The sequence below is a fragment of the Colletotrichum jinshuiense genome, chromosome 10, assembly GCF_051148585.1.
Source record: "Colletotrichum jinshuiense chromosome 10, complete sequence".
Classification (NCBI taxonomy): Eukaryota; Fungi; Ascomycota; class Sordariomycetes; order Glomerellales; family Glomerellaceae; genus Colletotrichum; species Colletotrichum jinshuiense.
In genome coordinates, this window is record NC_139303.1 from 2,719,520 (window position 1) to 2,739,304 (window position 19,785).

Below are 19,785 nucleotides of genomic sequence, written 5' to 3' on the forward strand. Positions count from 1 at the left end.
CCATCTTAGCTCAAGAACCGCGAGAGAGGGAGAAAGAGAGAGACTTGCTTCATGACAAACCAAATCCCCCCCCCCCCCCCCCCCGGTCATATCACACCCATCTCCTTACTTTCCACGTACCTCGCGGGTTGTCCATCATCATCATCGTCGTCATCGTCATCGCGGTCAAGTCTCTTGCATTTCTCACTACGCCCAACTAAACTAGCAAACGAGCCTCCCGCCAAAGGGCACATCCGTCGCCTCTGCCTTCCTGCTCTCGTGCTGGGCCGGGGCTGTTGTAGGCTGTCGTCCACGGCTACTTCGCTGCCAACCAAGTGCCATCCATGTCCGTCACAGCCAGCCGTCAAACCCGCCGCGCTTTTGGCTTCTATTTGCCGACTTGGGCAGCCCCGGCCCTATGCTCCCCTCCCCTCCTGGTCCTCCGTTCCTGGGTATCCATATACTCCTCTCCACAATCTGTGGTTCCGCCCTGCACCTTCTCCCCTTTTTTGTCCTCATTGTCATCATCTGTCCCCATCGCGCATCAAACCGCCCAAGTTGACCGACGCATCCATCAACGGGAAACATGGCTCCAGGTCGCCCATCCAGACGTCTTGACTGTAGATGATCTCGAATAGCCTTTCCGCTGTGCCCGCCGTTCCGAGGAATCGGCCGGCTCCAGCCAGGTCCCTGCTATAAAAACTATCAACAAACACTCGCGCGTACAAAAAGAGACCGGGACAATTGCCCCTACCAGCCAAATCGTAGGGCCAAGTACTAGTGCCCACTCACGCCCAAAACTTTTTTGTGTCTCGGCCCATCTGCCAAAACTGCCAACACCATACGCAATGCCCAAACCCGTCGCCCTGGACCTGAAAAAATAAAATGTTGCTTTTTGGTCATGATGCAAATGCGAGTGCAGTCCGCCCTAGGTCATCCATTTTTGTGCTTTTTCTTTTAGTTCCCGTGTCGTAACATCGTAAATCCTGGCTGAACCGTTGAACGACTCAAGGGTATGCCGTCCGGCTCCCACTCTCCACATGGCCGCCGCCATTCATGTGCATCATCAGCGGCACCCACTGCCGGCCGAGGGATGGCGCGTCGCCATTGACGTACGACACCACATCTTCGCGCCAGCCGAGGCCGTGCCATTCCTCGCTTTGGTGCGGTTCCGCACTCTGGAGACCGTGCAGGATCGCCTCCGCATGCGGCACCGCACCGGCTCTAACCGCCTCAACGGCTCTGGTACGGCGCGCCTCCCGCTCGCTCACCACAGCCCGCATGACTTGGTGGCGCGCCTCAACACTACCCCATCCGTTGACGTTGCCGTAGCCACTCGACTCGAGAGCGGGCTTCAGGTATGCGAAGGGGAGGTTGATGAGAATTGTTGAGAGGGTGGATTGAATGCTTCGCTGCTGGGGGGACACGGGCGCCGGTTCGAGTCCCTTGGTCGCCGAGTCTGAGCCCACAGACAGATCGCCAAACTGGATGTGCATAGGTCGGGGTCGGCGATCCTGGCCGGACGGTCCACGAGCGACGGTAGGAGTTCCCTCGCGTGTGGGGGTCGCTGAAGGCACGAAGGGGATGCGGGCAAAACGCTCGGGATCCTCGGCGGATGTGTCCAGAGCGAAGTCGGGGGGGAAGTTGTTAATGAGGAAGGAAATGACGCCGTTCATCAGAATCTGGACAGGCTCGCCATAGACGAACTGGGTGTGTCGGTCAGCGGAAGCGCGGCTCGGCACATCGCCGAGAGCGAAGCTCAGGGCTCGCTCAATGGTCGACCAGCTGAGGGAGTGCGACGCAATCTCCAGGCCGCGGACGACTATGGGTTGTGATCCCAGGAGGTGGCCGGCAGCGGCATATCCTAGGGAGAAGTCGAAACGATCGTCGGCGCTGCCAGCCAAGGTGAAAGAGCCATTGGCAGTTGGCTCGGGCATCTCCAAAAGGGGGAAGGCGTACAAGTGCTGAACCGCCATCCAAAAGGCGTCTGAACGAAGATATCTGTCCTCGGACTGGAGAAGGATGGTACGGTTGGCGCCGGGCGGGCTCGACTCAAAGCCATCAGACTCGAGAATGTTCCTGACTGCCTGGCTTCTGGCTAGGACAATGCGGTGACCAGGAATCCGTACAGGAGGGGCACGGTCGTCCATGTATCGTAGCTCGAGGGTGCAGTCAGCAAAGGCAGTATCCCGGAACTGTGAGCGCAGATAAGCGGCCAGGTCGTCCAATCCCTGGTGCTCATGCCCGGGGTGCATCATGTGCGGGGGCGGGAGAGGACCAGGCATCATCCGCTGGGGTGGAGCACCGAAGGCTCCGTTCGGAGGAGGGTGAGAGCGAGCGTCATCGATGTGGGTGGGACCGTTGGGGAGGCCTGGCGCGGGGTAGTGATTGTAGGCACCAGTGTCATCCGCCTGGGCCGAGGAGTGAGATCCCTGAAAGCTATGGGGGGTCGAAGGGCCGTAGCCATTGAGATACGGGGGGTATTGCTCCATGCCGGCAGGGCCTGGGAGAGGGCGGCCAAATCCATCCACGGCCGTGCCAGGCACGAACTCGGTTCCATAGGGCATCTGGTGGTGGTAGCCGTTCGTGGCACCGGCGTGGCTGTGGAACGAACGCCCGTCGGGGATGGGTACACCGGGAGGTGGCATGAAGCCCCCGGAGTGCGGAGGAGCCGGGGAGGACGAGTTGGAACCGAATCCACCAAACTGGAGGCTGCCGTTGCTTGGGCGCGGGCCATGCATGTGCTGAGGGCCGCTGTGAACTGATCGGGGGCCTCTGTGAGATGTGCCGTTAATAACTACAAGCGTGGGGCGGGCGCCGTTGTGGACGGCGGGAGGCATGTTGTATCGCGTTGGGGGGATGACAGGAGGCGGTCGAAAAGTCGACGGCTGAGAGGGGTTCTCTGTGTGGTTTGTAAGCGCACTGCTCTGTCGCGAGCCGGTATTCCAATGCCAAAGGTCCTTACCCTTCTTCACGGTTCTGACGGACGGCGGCGAGGTCACACGGTTGTTGCCTGCGGTGTGTGAGAGGGAGTCTTTGCAGACGTAGCAGCTTGGAGCCGACGTACCTCGAGCGGGAGCCTCAGCGGGCCGGGAAACGTCTTGTTCAAGGGCCTTGTCGGTCGATTCGGACAATTCGGTGGTGGAGGGGGTAGCAATGGCAGCAGAAGACCCTTGAGAGTCGGTAACTAAGAAAAAATGAGCATCGTGTCTGGCGAAAGGCGAGTTGCGCTGGGGAGAAGTTTTGCACGTACCCTCGAGATCTTTAACATCGTCGCCCTCTGAAGCGGGGGCGGTGGCAGGGGCCGGAGGAGAGGCAGCGTTTTCGTGGGCAACTGGCTTGTCGTCGCGAGAGGCAAGTTCGGGCTCGAGGGTCCTGGGGGTCGGGGGCGCGGAGTCGACGTCGTTCTGGATCTTCAGGGAAGAACCGTTGGTGGTGGCGGGGGGCCGAGGAAGGGACGCGAGAGCGGCAGCTTGGGCAGCGGCAGCGGCCTGCTTGGCAGCTGCATTGGCCTTGACGCGACGGTCAAGGGGAAGCGGAATGGCAGGGACCACACGCCTGACAGGGTTGGGTTTTCCGTGGGCGACACCGACACCGTTCCTCGCCTTCGGGTTGCCGTTGGGAGCCATGGTTGACGAGACGGCGGAGGTTGTGAGGTGGTGGTGTTGAGGCGTTGAGCCCACCTCGCAGAAGAACTGGACTTTGACTTGGCTGGACTGGCTGGGACTGGGACGACTGGGACTGGGACCGGGACTGGGGCCAGAAGTGGGAGCCGGGGTTTCGCAGCGGTGGTTCGGCGATAATTGGGAGCAGGGTGGACTTTGGAAAGTGGATAGTTCTAGAAGAACGGTCGACTTTTGGTGGTCGCAGGACGCAGGCCGCAGGTCCGGGCCTTTCAGACTGGGGGGCTAGTGACTCTTTTCGTGCAGGTTGAGAGCTTCTCGTCGGCAGGGGGTGCGCATGATAGAGAGGATCCGCGGGTGCCAATGCGCGCCACAGATGGCTCCAGATGACAAGACGCAGAAGCAGGATACGGATGCCTTATGGACGGACGGGCGTGGAAGAGGAAAGTGGGAGGAGGCAACGCAGGTGAGGCACAAGACGAGAGGAGGAGAGTGCGGCAGATGGAGGGAGGGGAAAAGCGAGGGAGTGGAGAGGAGGGTCCAAGACGCGGTGAGGGAACCGAGCAAGCAAGATGGGATGTGGATGCCAAGGAGAGGGAAAGAGAGAGACAGGTAAAGGGGATGCGAAGGGTGTCTCGTCCGGCGATGAAGAGTCGTGGAGCTGCAGAGCTCAAGAGAAGAAGCAAGCAAGCAAGCAATCTTATCAGAGGAAGATGCCGTCACCGCTATTGGTGTTGGTGTTGGTGGTGAGATTATGTCGGCTGCTGCTGCTGCTGCTGCTGCTGCTGCTATTAGTTCCTTCCCACTTTGGCCTGACCAAACAGGAACTGCAACTGGGGCTATCTCCTCTCCTGCTGCTTGGTGCCGATGCTGGCAGGCGGCGGGCGATGGTGGTGGTGCCTAGGTCATGGAAAAAAAAAGAAATAAAACAAATAAAAAAATAAAATAAAAAGAATTGGGGCAGTCGCGCGAGGAAAACCCGATGATGACAAAAAAACGGGGCTGCGTCACAAATTTTACCCCCGCAAAAAAAGAAAGAAAGTGATGTGAAAGAATGGATGGCGCGGTGCGGTCCTCCCCTCCCCTCTCCCCGGTACGTACCTGCCCGAGCTCGAAGTTGCCAGGATCTCATTGGGTCAGGTTGGGCTGAGTCTGGGAAGCTCCAGCCCACGGCGCCGGTACGTACCAGGGGGGGAAGCGGGAGCTTGGTGGGCAAGGTAAGAAGGTGCAGCCGGGACGATGGGAGACATGGCCACAGAGCCCAGCGTGACGACCTTCTTGGACGCCCTTTCCAGTCTCAGTCCTTTCTTTCACCTCACCTGATTCTGCTGCGGGCAACGTGCATAGCTACCTAAGTACTTTGGAACCTGCCAATCGGATTACCTCAGCAAAGACAAGACAGACAGACAGATAGAGAGCCTGGTACCCCCAGTCTCCCAAGCCACAAAATCATGGAGGGGAGCGGCCAGCGCCGTTTGCTGATTCAGCCAGGCCGTTCGTTCGCACCCCCTTTTTTGTTCCCCTGAACACCAACGCAAACAAACAGCATTCTCCTTCCTATGTCTGGCCCGGCATCTCTAACTGATGGTGCGGCACCCCTAACCAGCTCTAGCATCTGCTAATTAGCGGAACTGCAGCTCAACTTCGGCCCTGCTGCTGATGAGGTCTGTGTGTTGGGCTCAAAAATATCCCAAGCCACAGGGCAGCCGGTACGCTAGGTAGTTTATTAATTACGGATGAGCCACGCACTTACACGGTAGCACTTTTTTTTTCGGTCTTTAGCATGTCATGGTCCTTCGGTACGTATCATCTCTCGCTTCTGCCCCTGCCCAATCCATCCATGCGTACCCGTCGTATATATGGGAGGATTATGTCAGCGCTCTCCCCATTCCAAACGTCACTGTCAAATATCCTTTGTCCGCGAGACCGAGCACCACTTATAAATCAAGCCCTTCGCTCCCAGTGCTGCATGCCATAATCACCCGCCTCAGCCAGGACGACATCCATGACGATCGGCCCGTCTGATCCCTTTTACGCCCCGATCGCGGGGCCCGCTTTTTGGGCTGTTTTCCGTTGTTGATTGACGTCGACCTGCGTCCGCAGTCTGATGATGAGATGGCTGCTGCACTTTATCGCGGCCCCGAGCGCACAAATCGTTCCTCCAACGCACATTGACCATGATTGCAACGCAGCGGCTTTTCTAGCTTGGCTCGCGACGACATGTATTAGTATCCAAACACTATATGCTGTCGCAAGGGGATTCTCCACTCAGAAGCATGACTTGCAAGGTCATCTTGGCTGGTGCACACACCCATCTCGTCGAGATCCGTCGAATGCCTCCAAACTCCTTTTCTCTCAAAGCATATAGCCGTTTTTTGCAGCTCAGTTTTGCAGTCGATAATGAGGGACAAGTCGCTCCCCCCTTCGCCGTTCCGTCCGCTTCAATTACTTGCTTGCCTCTTTGGCCAGGGCCACCATCCCTCCAGCGGCATATCGTCGTAAATTGCATTGAAGTTCTTCTCCGGGTCATGTCGGTCAAAAGTATAGTAGAACTGTTCACGGCATTCCGGGTTCCACGCGAGGGTGTAAAACACCAGCTCGGGTCGAAGTTCAACAAGCCGGAACCGCGTCAGGACCTGCCTCTCGCGAGCGCAGACCATCAACTTTGCAGTCCACTGAGGGTCGTCTTCGTCGAGGTCCGACAGGTAGTAGGTGCGGGAGCAGCTCCAGCCGCTTTGCCTCAGCGGAGGCTCGCTGATATTCTTGTTGAAAAACGATGCTTCCCGATGGAAGTTGACCAGTGTCCAGTGAAACCCTTCCCGCATAAGCCGTGGCAGGTCCTTGACCTTGACGTGAAGACTGGCAGACCACTCGGTGCCGTTTTCGCCATAGAGTGCCGCATCGAGGGTTGGGGCGAATAGAATGCTCAGACTAGGGCTGACGTCTTCCCATTCCGCCGAGTCGAAGAGCTGGTCTCGACTTGGATGTTGGCCGACCTCCTCGTACGAGGGGGGTGCATCATTGGGCTCCAGCGGGCCATTCATTTTCAATTTCATTCGTCTTCGAGCCTGGGGTCGTAAATATTTTTAGGATAGCCCAAAGGTTCTGTTTTGTCTGATGAGGCTGCTGAATTGGGGGTAGAGGTATATGGCCGTGAGAGGCCGTATCTCCGTCTCCATCCCCTTGGGCTCGCGATTTTTAAAGCTTGATGTCATCTCCGACCTTTGTGGTCAAAACCGTCCTCATCCGTGGCTAAAGTAGAGCTTAAATCGCACGGCCACTTGTGGCGTCCTGTACCTCGGCCGGTCTGTCGCCCAAACAGCTAGCCATTGCTGCCAAAGAATCAAAATCTTGCAATTTTGTTTTGGCATGCAGATGTCACTAGGTTTTTCAGGTACCGCCAGTTCACCCGCCGTCATCGAGATGCGCAAGCGGGGTGAATAGGGGTGAGCGTTGTAAGCCACGCAGCACTGCGGGACTTGTTAGTGAACGCATGAATATATTCGTAGGATTGATGGTGATCATTCTCACATGGTAAATACAAACCCAGTTTATCCGTCATAGCCTGCTACGCACGTCGGTTCTAACGAATAAAGAATCAAAATGTCAGGGAATCGGATCATAACTATTTCCGATAAGGCAATCGTCGTTTATTTCGCACGTCAATCCCTTCTTGAATTAACTAAAGTGGCATATACCTCCATTTCATAGCATTATGCTAGTATTCAGTGAATCTGGGAACTGTCTGAATTGATTGATTTTTAGAAATTAAAAGGGAATTATCAAAATATTTATAAACCTTTTATCTCAGACCGCTTTCTCAAGTGTTCGCCATATTTCATAATAACGAACACCAGAGGCAGAAAGAGCAAGGAAACAAACCCAAGCAAAGTAGTTCCCCATCCAATCCCAAGAGCCGAGTACATCCTCAAACCCGCGAGAGGCAGCAATGCTCCAGCAAGTGATCGAAGAACAATGCTCGCCGCAAGAGCTGATGCGGCATAAATGTGGAATGCGTCAATGAGGTACATCTGGAGAGGTGTAACAGTGAGAACGTTCCCGCCCGCGATGAGCCCCGTCGCCATAATGGGTACGATCCAGTGAGTACGGTATTGGGCAGTCCAACCATAAATAAACAGACCGATGGGAACCAGAAGACTGCCAAGTGGGAGATTCACCAGGCGATATTCTGCTTTCATTCCTCTTTAGGAAGACTAGAGTTCGCGGCGGCGGCGTCAGCCTCGGCAGCTTTCTTGGCCAAATAACGGTCTGATGTGACCCGGAACACAGCAACGTCAATCAATGCGCCAATACCTAGACCAAGAAAGGTCAAGCCAACTTCCTTGGTCTCAAAGCCATAATAAGATTCGAAAATTTCCGTGATAGAGGTAAACATGAGGTTCAGGTATCCGAAGGTGACGGCGACGTAAAGGGCGATGAGTGTGACGATCGGCGAGTAAAGTAGTATCCTGAGCGAACGTACGATGCTACGCTTAAAATGTTGGTTGAACGAGAGGCCGGAATCAAGCTTAGACCGCAGGAGATTGTTGCCGGGTCGCTTTCCGAAGCCTGGCTGTCTTACCCTTGAGGATGACGGGATGGAACGATTCCTTCAGGGCGAAGACCATAACAATCGACAGAACGCTGCTGAAAATAGCGAGCAGCCAAAAGTTCCAACGCCAGCCTTTTGCGGTAGTAATAAACCCGACTGCGATGGGCCCGACAATGGGGCCTAACAGGGGACCGAGCGTGAAAGCTGCCATCGCGCCTGCGCGCCTCTCTTGTGGTACCATGTCGGCAATGGAACCGCCTCCGTTGGCCATGAAGCAGACTCCAAAGACGCCACAAAGGAATCGAAAGGCAACAAGAGACTGCACGTTAGGTGCCAAGGCACATCCGACCACAAATGCCACAAACTCCAAGTTACATATGTGGTATGTCTTGATGCGGCCATAAACCTCAGAAAGGGGCGCAATCAGAAGGGGGCCGAATGCGAGGCCCAAGTTATAAATCGATACGACAAAGGTTACGAAGGTCAGGGCTGTCGCTGTTGAACTCCCGCATGAGCCGAGGCACACCGGGTGCAAAAAGTGATGGTGCATATGCAGTGAGTAGGTAACTTAAATATCTTATAACCCTTCCTAGACCAACGGAAGGGTTTTACTTACTAGTCGCGAGTGATACAGTGAAACTGGCGGAACTCACTAACCCGCAATTGAGTCTTGTTCGCCACGCTGGCCAGTTGTAAGGGTGTTCTGGGTCGTCATTACCATCCCACCAGACAATATTGGAATCTTCCTCAGCGAGGGACTCATCAGTCGGTTGAGTATTGCTAGGTATAGTGGTAGGTCTTCCAGGCCCTTGATGCGACTCCTGCTAACGTCAGTTTCTTAAAGTCAGTTCAGATCGGTTACATTGTGTGGTGGCGTTTATCATAGTAAAGCTTTCGCTCACTCGAAGCACGCATGGGTTTCTAACTCCTGTGAAGTTTACAATGTCGACCTTCAAGAATTTAGCACGGGGTAATGCACTTCTCGGAGGAAAGGTAAAGACTGAAATCGTTATGTTGAGTTGGGCTTGTGTTTAAAGACACGGAGTCTTCGCCGTGGCACTGCTTAATTACATGAATCTGCAAGCAACAGGCCCTCAAGCTGAAACTTAATTTGCTCCCGTATGATAGACTGTTAAAGTCGCTTTATAAAATATCCAATTATGAAGTAAACATTTAAAATGGGTCGAATGCATAATAATTTAATTCGGTCCTACGCTGTCAGGTTTGGCAGACACTTGTTGTCTAAACTCTAACTACAGGCTTAAAAAGACAAGGACAGCCAAGACCCAAATAGGTAGATTAAGAAGCACAATTATATTGCCCATTTAATATATCTCAGTCAAGTATACTGATACTTCACCTTATAGTATAATTGCCCATAGAGTTAAATGCATCTTTGATTATATGCAAGTGCAAGAAGTCTCGGACTTTTAGATTTCGATTAGAGAAACGGGAGCGGACATGCCAGACTGACTCGCACAAGTTTGTCGCGAGTTAATATTTTGCGCCGCGGCACCGAGTAATTGCACAAACGGTACATCCCTTAGCGGACTTGGCGCTGTGTCGCTCGCTCCAACGACTGTTGTAACCTAGTTCCAGAGCGGCTTTGCTTCGGACAGCAATCCATTACCCTCTTCTTTCACTTATATCAGATACAAAGGTAGAGCTTCGGGCAACAGTCTGTTATTGCTATATGAGAAAAAGAAGTCCTATACCGTAATGCCAGATGACCCCGCTTCTTTTTCTCGTACTCGAAAGACGCTGAGTATTTCCCGGTATCCCATCCTTCTGTCCGTACCGAAGTTCTACAGAGAGGGATCCTGGCATTTAGGTCATTTATTTTATTTTTATCTTATATATATATCAGCGGCAAAGGATCTTCACGAATGCCATTAAAGAAATCTCAATAACGCAAAGTCAAGCCCACATGCCGACAAAAGAATTCATACCCTTCCACCACAGCACGTCCAGCGGCATTTTCCAAATTCATGAACCTTTTCATGTCGAACAAATGCGGCACGCCATCTCCGATGCGCAACTCCGCATCAACCTGCTGGTCGCGTAAAGCCTGCCATGTCCGCTCTGCTTGACCCCAAGGGATCAAGTCGTCATCGCGGGGATGGATAATAAAGGTTGGCGTCGTATAGTTACCGTCCCCGACCTGGGCGAGAGTACTGACAGACCTGATCTGACTTTTTGTTGGCGTAGCAGGAGCTTGCTGTGTCTTTTTGTCTAGTCCATTAAGTAATACGTGAAGGGTGCGTCCTTGACAGTTCATGTGCAAGGCTAGCCGGCTGCGCGGGTCGGAAGTCGCCATCCAACCTCCCAGGGCCGCTTAGAGGGTGCCACATTGTATTTGACAATGGGGTTGTCAAACACCCCTCCGTTCCAAATGCGACTGTCAAGGTTATAAGGGTCTATCTCCACTGATGAGGCACCTTTGGGGATGTTGGGAAGCTGCCAGAACTCGTCTTTGTAGTCCGAGGGCAATAAAACGCCAGTATCGCATTAGGGGGGGCCGTCTGGCGGGCGATAGAAGTCCAGGCCAGTGTCATAGCAAGATGTCCGCCAGTTGACCAGCCAACCGCGACGAGATTGGTCTTGTCGATGGATATATCGCGGCGGGCGAGCGGAAGTGTGGGCAGAACTGTGCGGACCCAATGAAGTGCATCAGCCACATCGGCCATTGGTCCTTCGGATAAGGTGACCTCGGGGCAGAGGCGATAATCGACGCTCACGGGCAAGAAGCCGCTTTTCAGAAGCATTTCAGTTTGATCAGGGCAAATGTCATGCCTAGAAAGCATCGTGTGGCCACCTCCGTGGATCATAAGGGCTGAATCCCGAGCATTAGATAAAACAGACCCCATCTGGTTCAGAGGGGGTTATTGATGGGGCCTCACCTACAGGGAGCTTCTTTCCTGGGACAACCATTTCATCAGGATAGTATATATCCGCTTTCAGCTGCAAGCCATCGACCTCCTTGAATGGGAGAGTCTGAACTAGTTTCCGACCATCGTTAGAATCGGCCGTAGCAAGGTTGTAGAACGATGCCGTGATGACCCGCAGTAGTTCAGACTCCTTAGTCGAGCTTCGACTCCAGTCAACCTATCCAAATCCGCTTTTTTGCAGGGCTTGTTCCCATGTATCTTCGCTCGCCAAAGCGTGTTGCCGGCCGTCAGCAAACAGCTACCAGCCCTCAAGCAGACCGAGGACGAGATCGAACCAATATAAGTTTCGTGTGAGCTCCACCAAGCACAAGAGGCCGTCGGGCTTGAGCATTTTACGAATATTGGTGGTAGATAGCACAAGGTCTCTTGTTGCATGGATGCAATTTGTCGACAGGATAATGTCGTAGGCGCCTTGAAACTCCGGTTGGGGTTCTTTTTCAATGTCCATCACCTTGTTCTCCATGAAGTGCCAATGGGCGAACTTTCGACGGGCGGCCGCCACCAGCGAAGGAGACAGATCGGTAAATGTGTATGTGAAGTTGGCATCGTGAGACATTCTGTCCAACGTTTCGACGACGGTCTTAGTTGTACCGCCTGTTCCAGCACCTAGTTCGAGAATCTTCAGTTGCCGCTTACCCTCGAGTCTTGAGAGAACAGACTCCAGATACTCAGTCAACTGAAGTGTTCCAGTCTTGAACATTGGCGCATTCGTGTAGACATCTGCAAGTAGTGCGCGTGCAGCCGAGTCTTGGAAGATCAACGACACCGGATTGGCTTCCCAGTGAGGTACTCAGCCAACCTGTGGGCAGTTGAGTGCAAAAGCTTTGTCTCAGAAATGTGTTGCGGGAACTGTTGCATGAGCTTCTCCATCAAAACTGACGTCGGTGTACTGGGCAACGGCTTTTGTGTGCGCCGATACCTCCCGTCCTGGGTCTTGGTGGCCAAACCAGCAGTGACTAAAATCTCGTATAACTAGATCACAACCTTCGTATGTTTCTGCTGATATTGGATAACTGGGAGAAAATCACCGTGAGAAAGTAGTTGAAGGTCGCAGTCCAGTTTGTTGAAGGCTGTGAGGACAAACTGCACAACAAGTTCGGACTGGGTGGGGGAAACGTTTGCATAAAATTCGGTGAAACCCGTTGTTTCTGCATGCTTGTCGTATGAAAGATGCATTGGGTGAACGCATCAGAACCGATAGATGCGAGATTTGATACCTCTTTTGTGCTGTGGTCGTATGCCGGGGTAGCAACAGCAGGGCCAGTCGACTTGGCTGAATCGTCCAGTTGACCATCGACTGCTAAGACTGAGGCGGCCGGCGCCTCACTAACAGGATCGCATGTGAGGTGGCTTTTCTCGGATGCAGGACCAAACTTTTGCAACAAATTCGTTACATCGCGCACATCAGTACACTCAGAGAACTGTTCTTGGGAAATCTGTACGTCGAACTGCGTGAGCACCTCTGCCAGAACTTCGGTGACGAGAAATGAGTCGATACCAAGAATTTCCAAAGATGTCGATGGCGGAACTTCCTCTATCGGAATCTCAATCATCTCACTGACAAGTATGCGTACTTTCCACAAGATATCGACGGACATTATCGAGGTCTCGGGAATGGGCTTCTCAAGACCAGATAAAATAGGCTTGAAGACATAGGTTTCTTCTTCTTGGGGACTTTGTGCTTTGCCATCATCGGAGCTTTGAGAAGCCGGTTCCGTGGAGTAGCCAGAGTCGGGAATGTCATCCACGTCGCCTAGGGGCGCCGGAATAGCAGAATTCGTAGTCATGGCAGTACCAGCTATTCCGTTCAGTCTAGCCAGACTTTTGGCGAGCGACTTGAAGGGCACACTTTGGAAAGTGGCACTACACTCTGTTGTTCAAGTGCGATCGCCTCACCCAGTTGTTCACCTTAAAGTGGCTGCTTTTAATCGGTAAAACGATGCCTGAGGTGACTTTGGGGGTGAGCAGGGTCAGCAGGGTGAGGAGGGTGCCCAAGTAACGTGTTAGTGCAAGCGCCAATACTAACAGCTAACCTGGGACTTGTAAGCGCTGACTCTTGAACCAATGGGGCATGAGAAGACCTCGCTGCTGTAAGGGTAAAGGTGGGCTAAGTTTGATTGCCTCTCTGTTAATTGGCATTTGCCAGGGGCATCTTGCGGCACAGCAGTCCATTCATAACTGCAGCAAACCCACCTTCAGTTTGACTACCTACATCCCCGTTTTGATTCTTCGACCAATTAGGGTGAGCAGCCAGCACATAAAGAACGCAATGGATGAAACGCAGAAAACTAGACGTGGCTATCTAACTTATTCGAAGCTCGAACCCGAGCATATTCGCCTTTTAGAATTGAAATCTGCAACCAAAAGATTCGACCCTATCCGGTGCAGTCTACGAACAGTTCCGCTTGGCCAAGCCTTGGATTATGAGGCGATCTCCTACGTCTGGGGAGATAAGAGCCCTGCAAAAATAGTAGAGGTGGATGGCGCCGACGTACAAGTCACCAGCAACCTATTCGACGTCCTCCTCAACATACGGCGGCAAGATTCAGTCCGTACTGTCTGGATCGATGCACTATGCATCAACCAAGAAGACCTCGGTGAGCGCTGCGACCAGATCAGCATCATGGGGCACATCTACCGAGAAGCTTCCGGTGTTTTGATTTACCTCGGAAACGAATGGGACGGTCTGAGAATCGCTTGCGAATACCTCGAGCTCGCCGCGCAGCGAGAGGACGCTCACTTCGCCCCGTCACTTCAACCGCATTTAGAGGTTAGTCCGCACCCCTTTGAAAGAAGAGTGAGATGGCGAAGAATACCACAGCTGTGATTTGGAATGACATGAAGCTGATGGACTTATGTTAGGTTCGTGGTCAAAACATCTCAACGCCCTATCTGAGAGACAATCTCTTCAGGCTCTTCTCGTCGGCGTGGTTCTCTCGAGTGTGGACAGTACAAGAGTTCGTCCTCGCCCGAAAGACTACCTTTTTATGTGGAGCGACTATTGTCGACGGTAAGCGGCTGGAACAAGGCATCGTCAATATTCGGCAACACGCACAAAATAGATGCTGCGGGCCGCATTCCATTCTTGCGTGTGGCGAGACGTTCCTTAACGTGATAGCTCAGATGGAAGCGCTCAACGCCATGAGGACTTTCCCCAAAGCGACGAGCTTTTTGGAAACGCTGCATCATTGCCGTCAGCGGCGGTGCACAAACCCCCGAGACAAGATCTACGGCATGCTGGGCATGGAGTTCAAAGGACAGGCAAGTTGCCTCCAGCCGAACGACGACATCTCGGTCGAGCAGCTCTTCGTTGATGTTGCCCGGGAGCAGCTGGAGCAGACGCGGACCCTTGACGTACTCAGCTGCGTCGTCCCGGGGAAGAGGAGAACATCCCTGGGAATCCCTTCGTACGTGCCTGACTGGACGCTCAAGACGAAGAACATCCTCACCCACCACCTATCCATCGACCACCTAATGACGCTGCCGCACTACAACGCGTCGGGTGGCTTTCCGGCAGAGTTCCACATTGGGTCTGGTAACCGGGCGCTTACGAAAGGCATAGCGATTGACCGGATCGAGGCTCTCGGCCCTGCGTGTTTCTTCTCGGACCTGGCAAGTCGCGGCCAAGCAAAAGACTACGTGAATGAGGCCCGTCGATTGGCGGGCTTGCCTGGCCGCCCACCCGAATCGCTCGAAGCGGCCACTGCCCGAGAACTCGAGTTCTGGAGGACTCTGTGTGGAAACCTAGCTGTTCACGTTGGAGAGAAATCCCGAGATTGGAGAGCTGCAGACCCCGCGGTTGACTATGAATCCTACCTACAATGGAGCGACATCGTTAACAGAGTGCCATCCGCGGACCCCCAACTCGATAACAGACCTGCATTTGAAGACGCATTGTTAGCAACGCTCTCAGCTCGAAGGGTCATGCGGACCAGGAAAGGGCACTTTGGCATGGTGGCCCCGGATTCTCATCCTGGTGATGTGGTTATGATACTTGCCGGCGGTAGGGTGCCGTACGTGCTCCACGAAGAGCTGGGGTATGAGACTGAGAATGGTCCCGTGACTTATAGCTTCATTGGAGATGCGTACGTTGATGGTTTCATGTATGGAGAGTGTGTCGGTGACGATCCGGAATGGATGTGGTTGAATCTGATCTAGTTCAACAGATGCTCGGTTCATAGATGATAGATCGAACCCTCCTCACGGAGATCCAGACAATTCCGAGTCATCTCAAGTCATCTTGGAGTTGGGCGGTAACTCAGCGTTACTGGGAACCGACAAAAGCGGCCTGTTATTTCAATGCGGTTGTCTACATGTATCTATGTAAATAGCTAAGATGATAAATCTCTTTGATGAGAGAGATAATGGTTGAAAGCGAATGAACAGAAGTGAAAGGACAAGAATGGTACAGTACAAACAGCCTGAACGGGCGGGTTCCAAGTCCCTGAGAGACAAGTCTAGATCAACATGGGCTAGTTGGGTTGGGTGCTGTTGGAAATAGGAAGCTCGTCAGAACCGGAGCAGGACCAGCACTCGGCAACAGCAGCGTCTCCGCAAGAAGCATCAAACTGTGCCTTTTGCGGGTAGGGGCAGAAAATCCGGCTGTGGACCTTTCCATCGCTGGCATTCAACTTGATGGGCGTGCGCTCCAGCGCCGTGCCGTTCTCGACCCAGTTGCAGAGCTGTTGGAAGAGGTTGTTCGGCTGGCCGCTGGGTCCTCCCCAACAATGACCGAGAGCGGGAGTCTCGAAATAGCGGTAAAAGTCATGGACTTTGGGGACGATGCCTGCCACGGCGTTGTAGTACTCTTCGGTGGCCCCGGGATGGATGATGTTGTCAGCCTATAGAGCATCAAGTCAGCACATAGTCTCTGGGCAGTGCAGTTTCTATTCCAAAAAGCTTACCAAACCGTGGAAGGTGACCATCTTGCCCCCAGCGTCGCGGAACTTGATCAAATCCGGATCTGCCGTCTCAATGAGCGATGCGTACTGCTGCCAGCCCGCCTTCGCAAGCGTGTCAAACTCTGCGCGGGTGAAGTTCGACAGTTCAAACTGCGGGTTCTTGGCCACGAAAAGCTGGAGCCATGGCGAGGCGAGAGGGCTGGGCGCTCCCGTGCAGCCCTTTTCCGTGCAGCTTGTCCCCACGAGGCCGGGCTTGGCGCCGAGCGTCTCCGAACTACAGGTCAGGGCCGCCCCGGGGGCGATGGCGTGGAAGACGCGCTTCCCGTCCGCGGTGACCCGGCCCATCCAAGTAGCGTTGACGACGAACGCGGCCGCTTCACTGATGAGCATCTCGGTCCCGTTCGTCTGCTTACAGGAGATGGATTTTCCGACGATGAATCCGACGATGGAAAAGGGGTCGAACTGGCATTGTTTGATTTCGGCGATAGCGCCGTCAACGACAGGTTGTCGCATGCGGAGACGGCTGCGGCGTTGATGGCGTCTAGTTTGCAGTCGTACGGGAACTTGCCGAGTTTATTTATAACCTGCTGTGGCTACTGGATGTAAGAGAACAGTTTGTCCCAGTAGATCGCAGGGGCGCTAGTGGCAATGCCGTCGTCCTTAGTTAGGTAGCATTGCGCTAGCATAAGGCCCTGGCGTCTGCCTTAGGAGCAGCTGTTCTAGTAGGAATATGCAGGATTGCGTCTGTAGAAGCTTTTAATAAGAGATTTGCTGATAACCGCCTAGAAACAAATTAGGGTTAGCCTACGTCTTCCTCACGCTGGACACATATACCCAGCAGAGATGTAGGGGGTGTGAAGGACTGGGACAACAAACCTCGTCGTTGAGGGACACTGATCCCAGATTCTGCAGGTTGTAGAGGTTGACGTTGCCTAGACTAAGAAGAGCCTACAGGCTTGGTCCGTCGCTGCTCCAAGGCCTGCGTCTGTGGTGATGGTTGCAAAGCCGTCGGCAATAGTACCTCTTATAGCGTTGTAGGATAGGAAGAAGCAGCCTGGAACCTATCCTCCTCCGCCTACAGCCAGAAATTGCTTGTTCTACTCTATAGGAAGCCAGGCTTTAGCGATAATGTTATTATTCTGCCCTAGATAAGTGTACGTGACGGTGATGTTGCAAAAGGCGGCATCCTGTAGCTTAACGGATAGCGTAGTGTACTAGTAGGCTTTAGGGACTTACCTTTACTACCAATCAAAGTCCTTGGACGCGTCACTATCATCCGGTCAAATAGTACGCCAGTCGGCAGCGATAAAGGCAGCTTACATTGTTGGCCAATGCATTTCATAATTACCACTAAGCAAGCTTGCTGACTCCCCAAAGGGGGGTCGCAAGTTGGTTCTCCTACTCGGCACAGGTGCTTCGCGTGAGTATTTCGGTCGGCGACTAGCCTGTCCTTGAGTAGTAATAGCCCTCTAACAATGCTCTTCCCAGTACTCAGCTGTGGCGCTTTTGGGTTCATACGCCACTTCTACCAAGGTCTGATAGTCTGGGGCGTGGAAGGCTTTTTCAACGGCAATGTAGCGACGTGCCGGACTGTAGTGACTGAAGTGGTAGGTCACAAGAAGTATGTCCCCTGACTTTTCGTTTCGAAATTTCATAATAGCATAAGCTACTGACCGCAATTCTGCACAGGTTCTTATCGAGGGCGTTTGTTGAGTTTACTATATCTACCAACCTGGCTATCCTTTTGAGTCCAGTGATGGGAGGCCAACTAGCTGATCTCGCCGGTGGGCCTCCTGAGAGATTTGGCAACAGCCGGTTTTGGAAGAATTATCCATACGCACTGCCTGCACTGGTCAACATGTGCATACTACTGCTAGCATTCTTCGTGGTGTTCTTCTTCCTCGAAGAGGTATGCCTTTCAATCCTTAACGCGCCCCTTCACCCAACAAAGCAACTTCAATCCACTTATCATGAGAATTTCTAACTAATATAGACATCTCCGTTCATCAATAACCACCGTGATCGTGGCCTAGCTATCTCAAGCAAAGTTGTGTCTTGGTTCGTGGGTCGACGTAAGGATCCGTCTTACGCACGTCTGGGAGACGACGAGCTTTCATCAGAAATGGAGGCTGTGCAACTCATCCCTGGGGATAAAGGAATTTTCAACGCGTCGAGGAAGTCAAGAAGTATAGAAGGCCATGAGGAGGAGGAGGACGACGACGACGGTCAGCGGACAGCCAGCTCATCTACATTGTCCACCGAGCAGAAGCGTAAAATACCTCCAGTACTTCCTCTTCGACGCATCTGGACGAGAAACTTTGTGCTTATGCTAATTACGTCTTCGATGCACGACGGCCACCTGGCTGCATACACAGCGCTATGGGTCAACTTCCTCAGTGACCCAGTAGTCAGACATGCGAGTGGCGACACCCTACCCTTTCGATTCTCCGGCGGTGTGGGCATGGCCCCCTCCGACATTGGCTGGACCCTCTCAGTCATAGGTGTGCTGGGTCTGCCCTTGCAGTTCTTGGTGTACACTCGCTTCAGCCAGCGATTGGGTGCCTTGCGCACATGGCGCCTATTCATGAGAGGCTTTCCTATCATCTACACCATTGCCCCTTACGTTGCGGTCGTTGCTAGGCTCACGCCATCGTCCATGCCTGAGGGTAAGCACAGCGTTGCTGTCTGGGTGTTGGCAATCTTTGTGCAGCTGGCCATGATCGGCTGCGCGGTGTTTGTTACACCATCGCAGCTAGTGCTAGTAAGACTGTGAGTGGTTTCCCCCTTCCCCCCATTTTCCCCCTGTTGTTCTTTTCATTTTCATCTGAGACATCGACTAAATATGCATCATTATAAACTGTAGTGCATCACCTCACCCATCAGCCATTGCGCGCGCACACAGTGTTGCTTTTGTTACTAGCGGCGCAGTTCGTGCTCTCAGTGCGTCACTTTCAGCCCTCGTCTACAGCTACGGGACATCACATGCCTTGACTGGACTGGCTTTTTGGCTGTCTGCAGTTGTATCGGTGTGTGTTTGTTGCTTGAGTCTGGTTTGTAGAGAGGGAAGTGGGCATGAAATCTGGCTGTCCGGGGACGTGGAATAACGAGTGGCTATACGTGTATTTGATCTAGCGTGAACGTTGTTCAGTTAAGAGTCCACTGTAGAAAGGTACCGGTACGTCCAGGGGGATGCTGGCACGCACTAATCAGCTCCATTCTCAGCATGCCATTGACGTTTTGTGGATGGGGCTGGGCCCGCAGCCTACTGATTCCTGATCTGGGGTTGCGGGTGCAGAAAATATCCGTACCTAGTTGACAGCACATGATCATTTTAACGCCCGCTAACGAACCACTTTATCGTGGTTTTCTAATTTGGCGTCTTTTCTGATTACATCATCATGTGTCGTTCAAAATGTATATTCCCGGAGTTTTTATAGTTATGTCTAATTGAAAGTCAGATAGAGTCCTCGCAATGCACTGCACCCGATTTTGATCACACGTCATGGTGATGGAAATGTTGAGGCGCAATGAAGAAGACCGAGAAAAGTCAACGTAGCCAGGAAGTCAAATCTCCCACGATAGCCTCTCCGATATCTTGAAACCCCAGATCCGATGCTACCTCTCTTTTCATTTTGTCGGCGGGGGATATTGTTAATGCATTCTGAGAGATGTTTGCACCGCAAGCACCTTTTTGGAATTTCCTCCCCGAGTTTGCGCGAATGTCTATGTGATGTTCTCTTAAACCGAGCCGGTGGGAGACTCTTTCTTGAATTACTTTTATT

The 19,785-nt window shown here is 53.1% G+C and overlaps 6 protein-coding genes across 6 annotated transcripts; 2 read left to right on the forward strand and 4 right to left on the reverse strand.

Annotated features, from left to right (window-relative positions):
- Positions 1–986: 986 nt before the first annotated feature.
- On the reverse strand, positions 987–3,608 carry EsH8_X_000693 (uncharacterized protein; the record flags this gene model as incomplete). Its single annotated transcript, XM_083274781.1, has 4 exons — positions 987–2,881; positions 2,945–2,992; positions 3,047–3,166; positions 3,233–3,608. The coding sequence occupies 4 exons, from the start codon at positions 3,606–3,608 to the stop codon at positions 987–989; spliced, it is 2,439 nt and encodes an 812-aa protein (XP_083120173.1).
- A 2,435-nt stretch (positions 3,609–6,043) lies between these two features.
- Positions 6,044–6,658, reverse strand: EsH8_X_000694 (uncharacterized protein; the record flags this gene model as incomplete). The annotated part of the gene is made up of 1 exon (XM_083274782.1): positions 6,044–6,658. The coding sequence occupies one exon, from the start codon at positions 6,656–6,658 to the stop codon at positions 6,044–6,046; it is 615 nt and encodes a 204-aa protein (XP_083120174.1).
- A 4,682-nt stretch (positions 6,659–11,340) lies between these two features.
- EsH8_X_000695 (uncharacterized protein) lies at positions 11,341–12,889 on the reverse strand (the record flags this gene model as incomplete). The annotated part of the gene is made up of 2 exons (XM_083274783.1): positions 11,341–11,778; positions 12,320–12,889. 2 exons carry the CDS (start codon positions 12,887–12,889, stop codon positions 11,341–11,343), a joined length of 1,008 nt encoding a protein of 335 aa, XP_083120175.1.
- Positions 12,890–13,041: 152 nt separating this feature from the next.
- On the forward strand, positions 13,042–15,260 carry EsH8_X_000696 (HET domain-containing protein; the record flags this gene model as incomplete). The annotated part of the gene is made up of 5 exons (XM_083274784.1): positions 13,042–13,062; positions 13,249–13,344; positions 13,420–13,872; positions 13,965–14,112; positions 14,221–15,260. The coding sequence occupies 5 exons, from the start codon at positions 13,042–13,044 to the stop codon at positions 15,258–15,260; spliced, it is 1,758 nt and encodes a 585-aa protein (XP_083120176.1).
- Positions 15,261–15,574: 314 nt separating this feature from the next.
- EsH8_X_000697 (uncharacterized protein) lies at positions 15,575–16,516 on the reverse strand (the record flags this gene model as incomplete). Its single annotated transcript, XM_083274785.1, has 2 exons — positions 15,575–15,943; positions 16,007–16,516. 2 exons carry the CDS (start codon positions 16,514–16,516, stop codon positions 15,575–15,577), a joined length of 879 nt encoding a protein of 292 aa, XP_083120177.1.
- Positions 16,517–17,759: 1,243 nt separating this feature from the next.
- Positions 17,760–18,776, forward strand: EsH8_X_000698 (uncharacterized protein; the record flags this gene model as incomplete). The annotated part of the gene is made up of 2 exons (XM_083274786.1): positions 17,760–17,912; positions 17,997–18,776. 2 exons carry the CDS (start codon positions 17,760–17,762, stop codon positions 18,774–18,776), a joined length of 933 nt encoding a protein of 310 aa, XP_083120178.1.
- Positions 18,777–19,785: the final 1,009 nt, after the last annotated feature.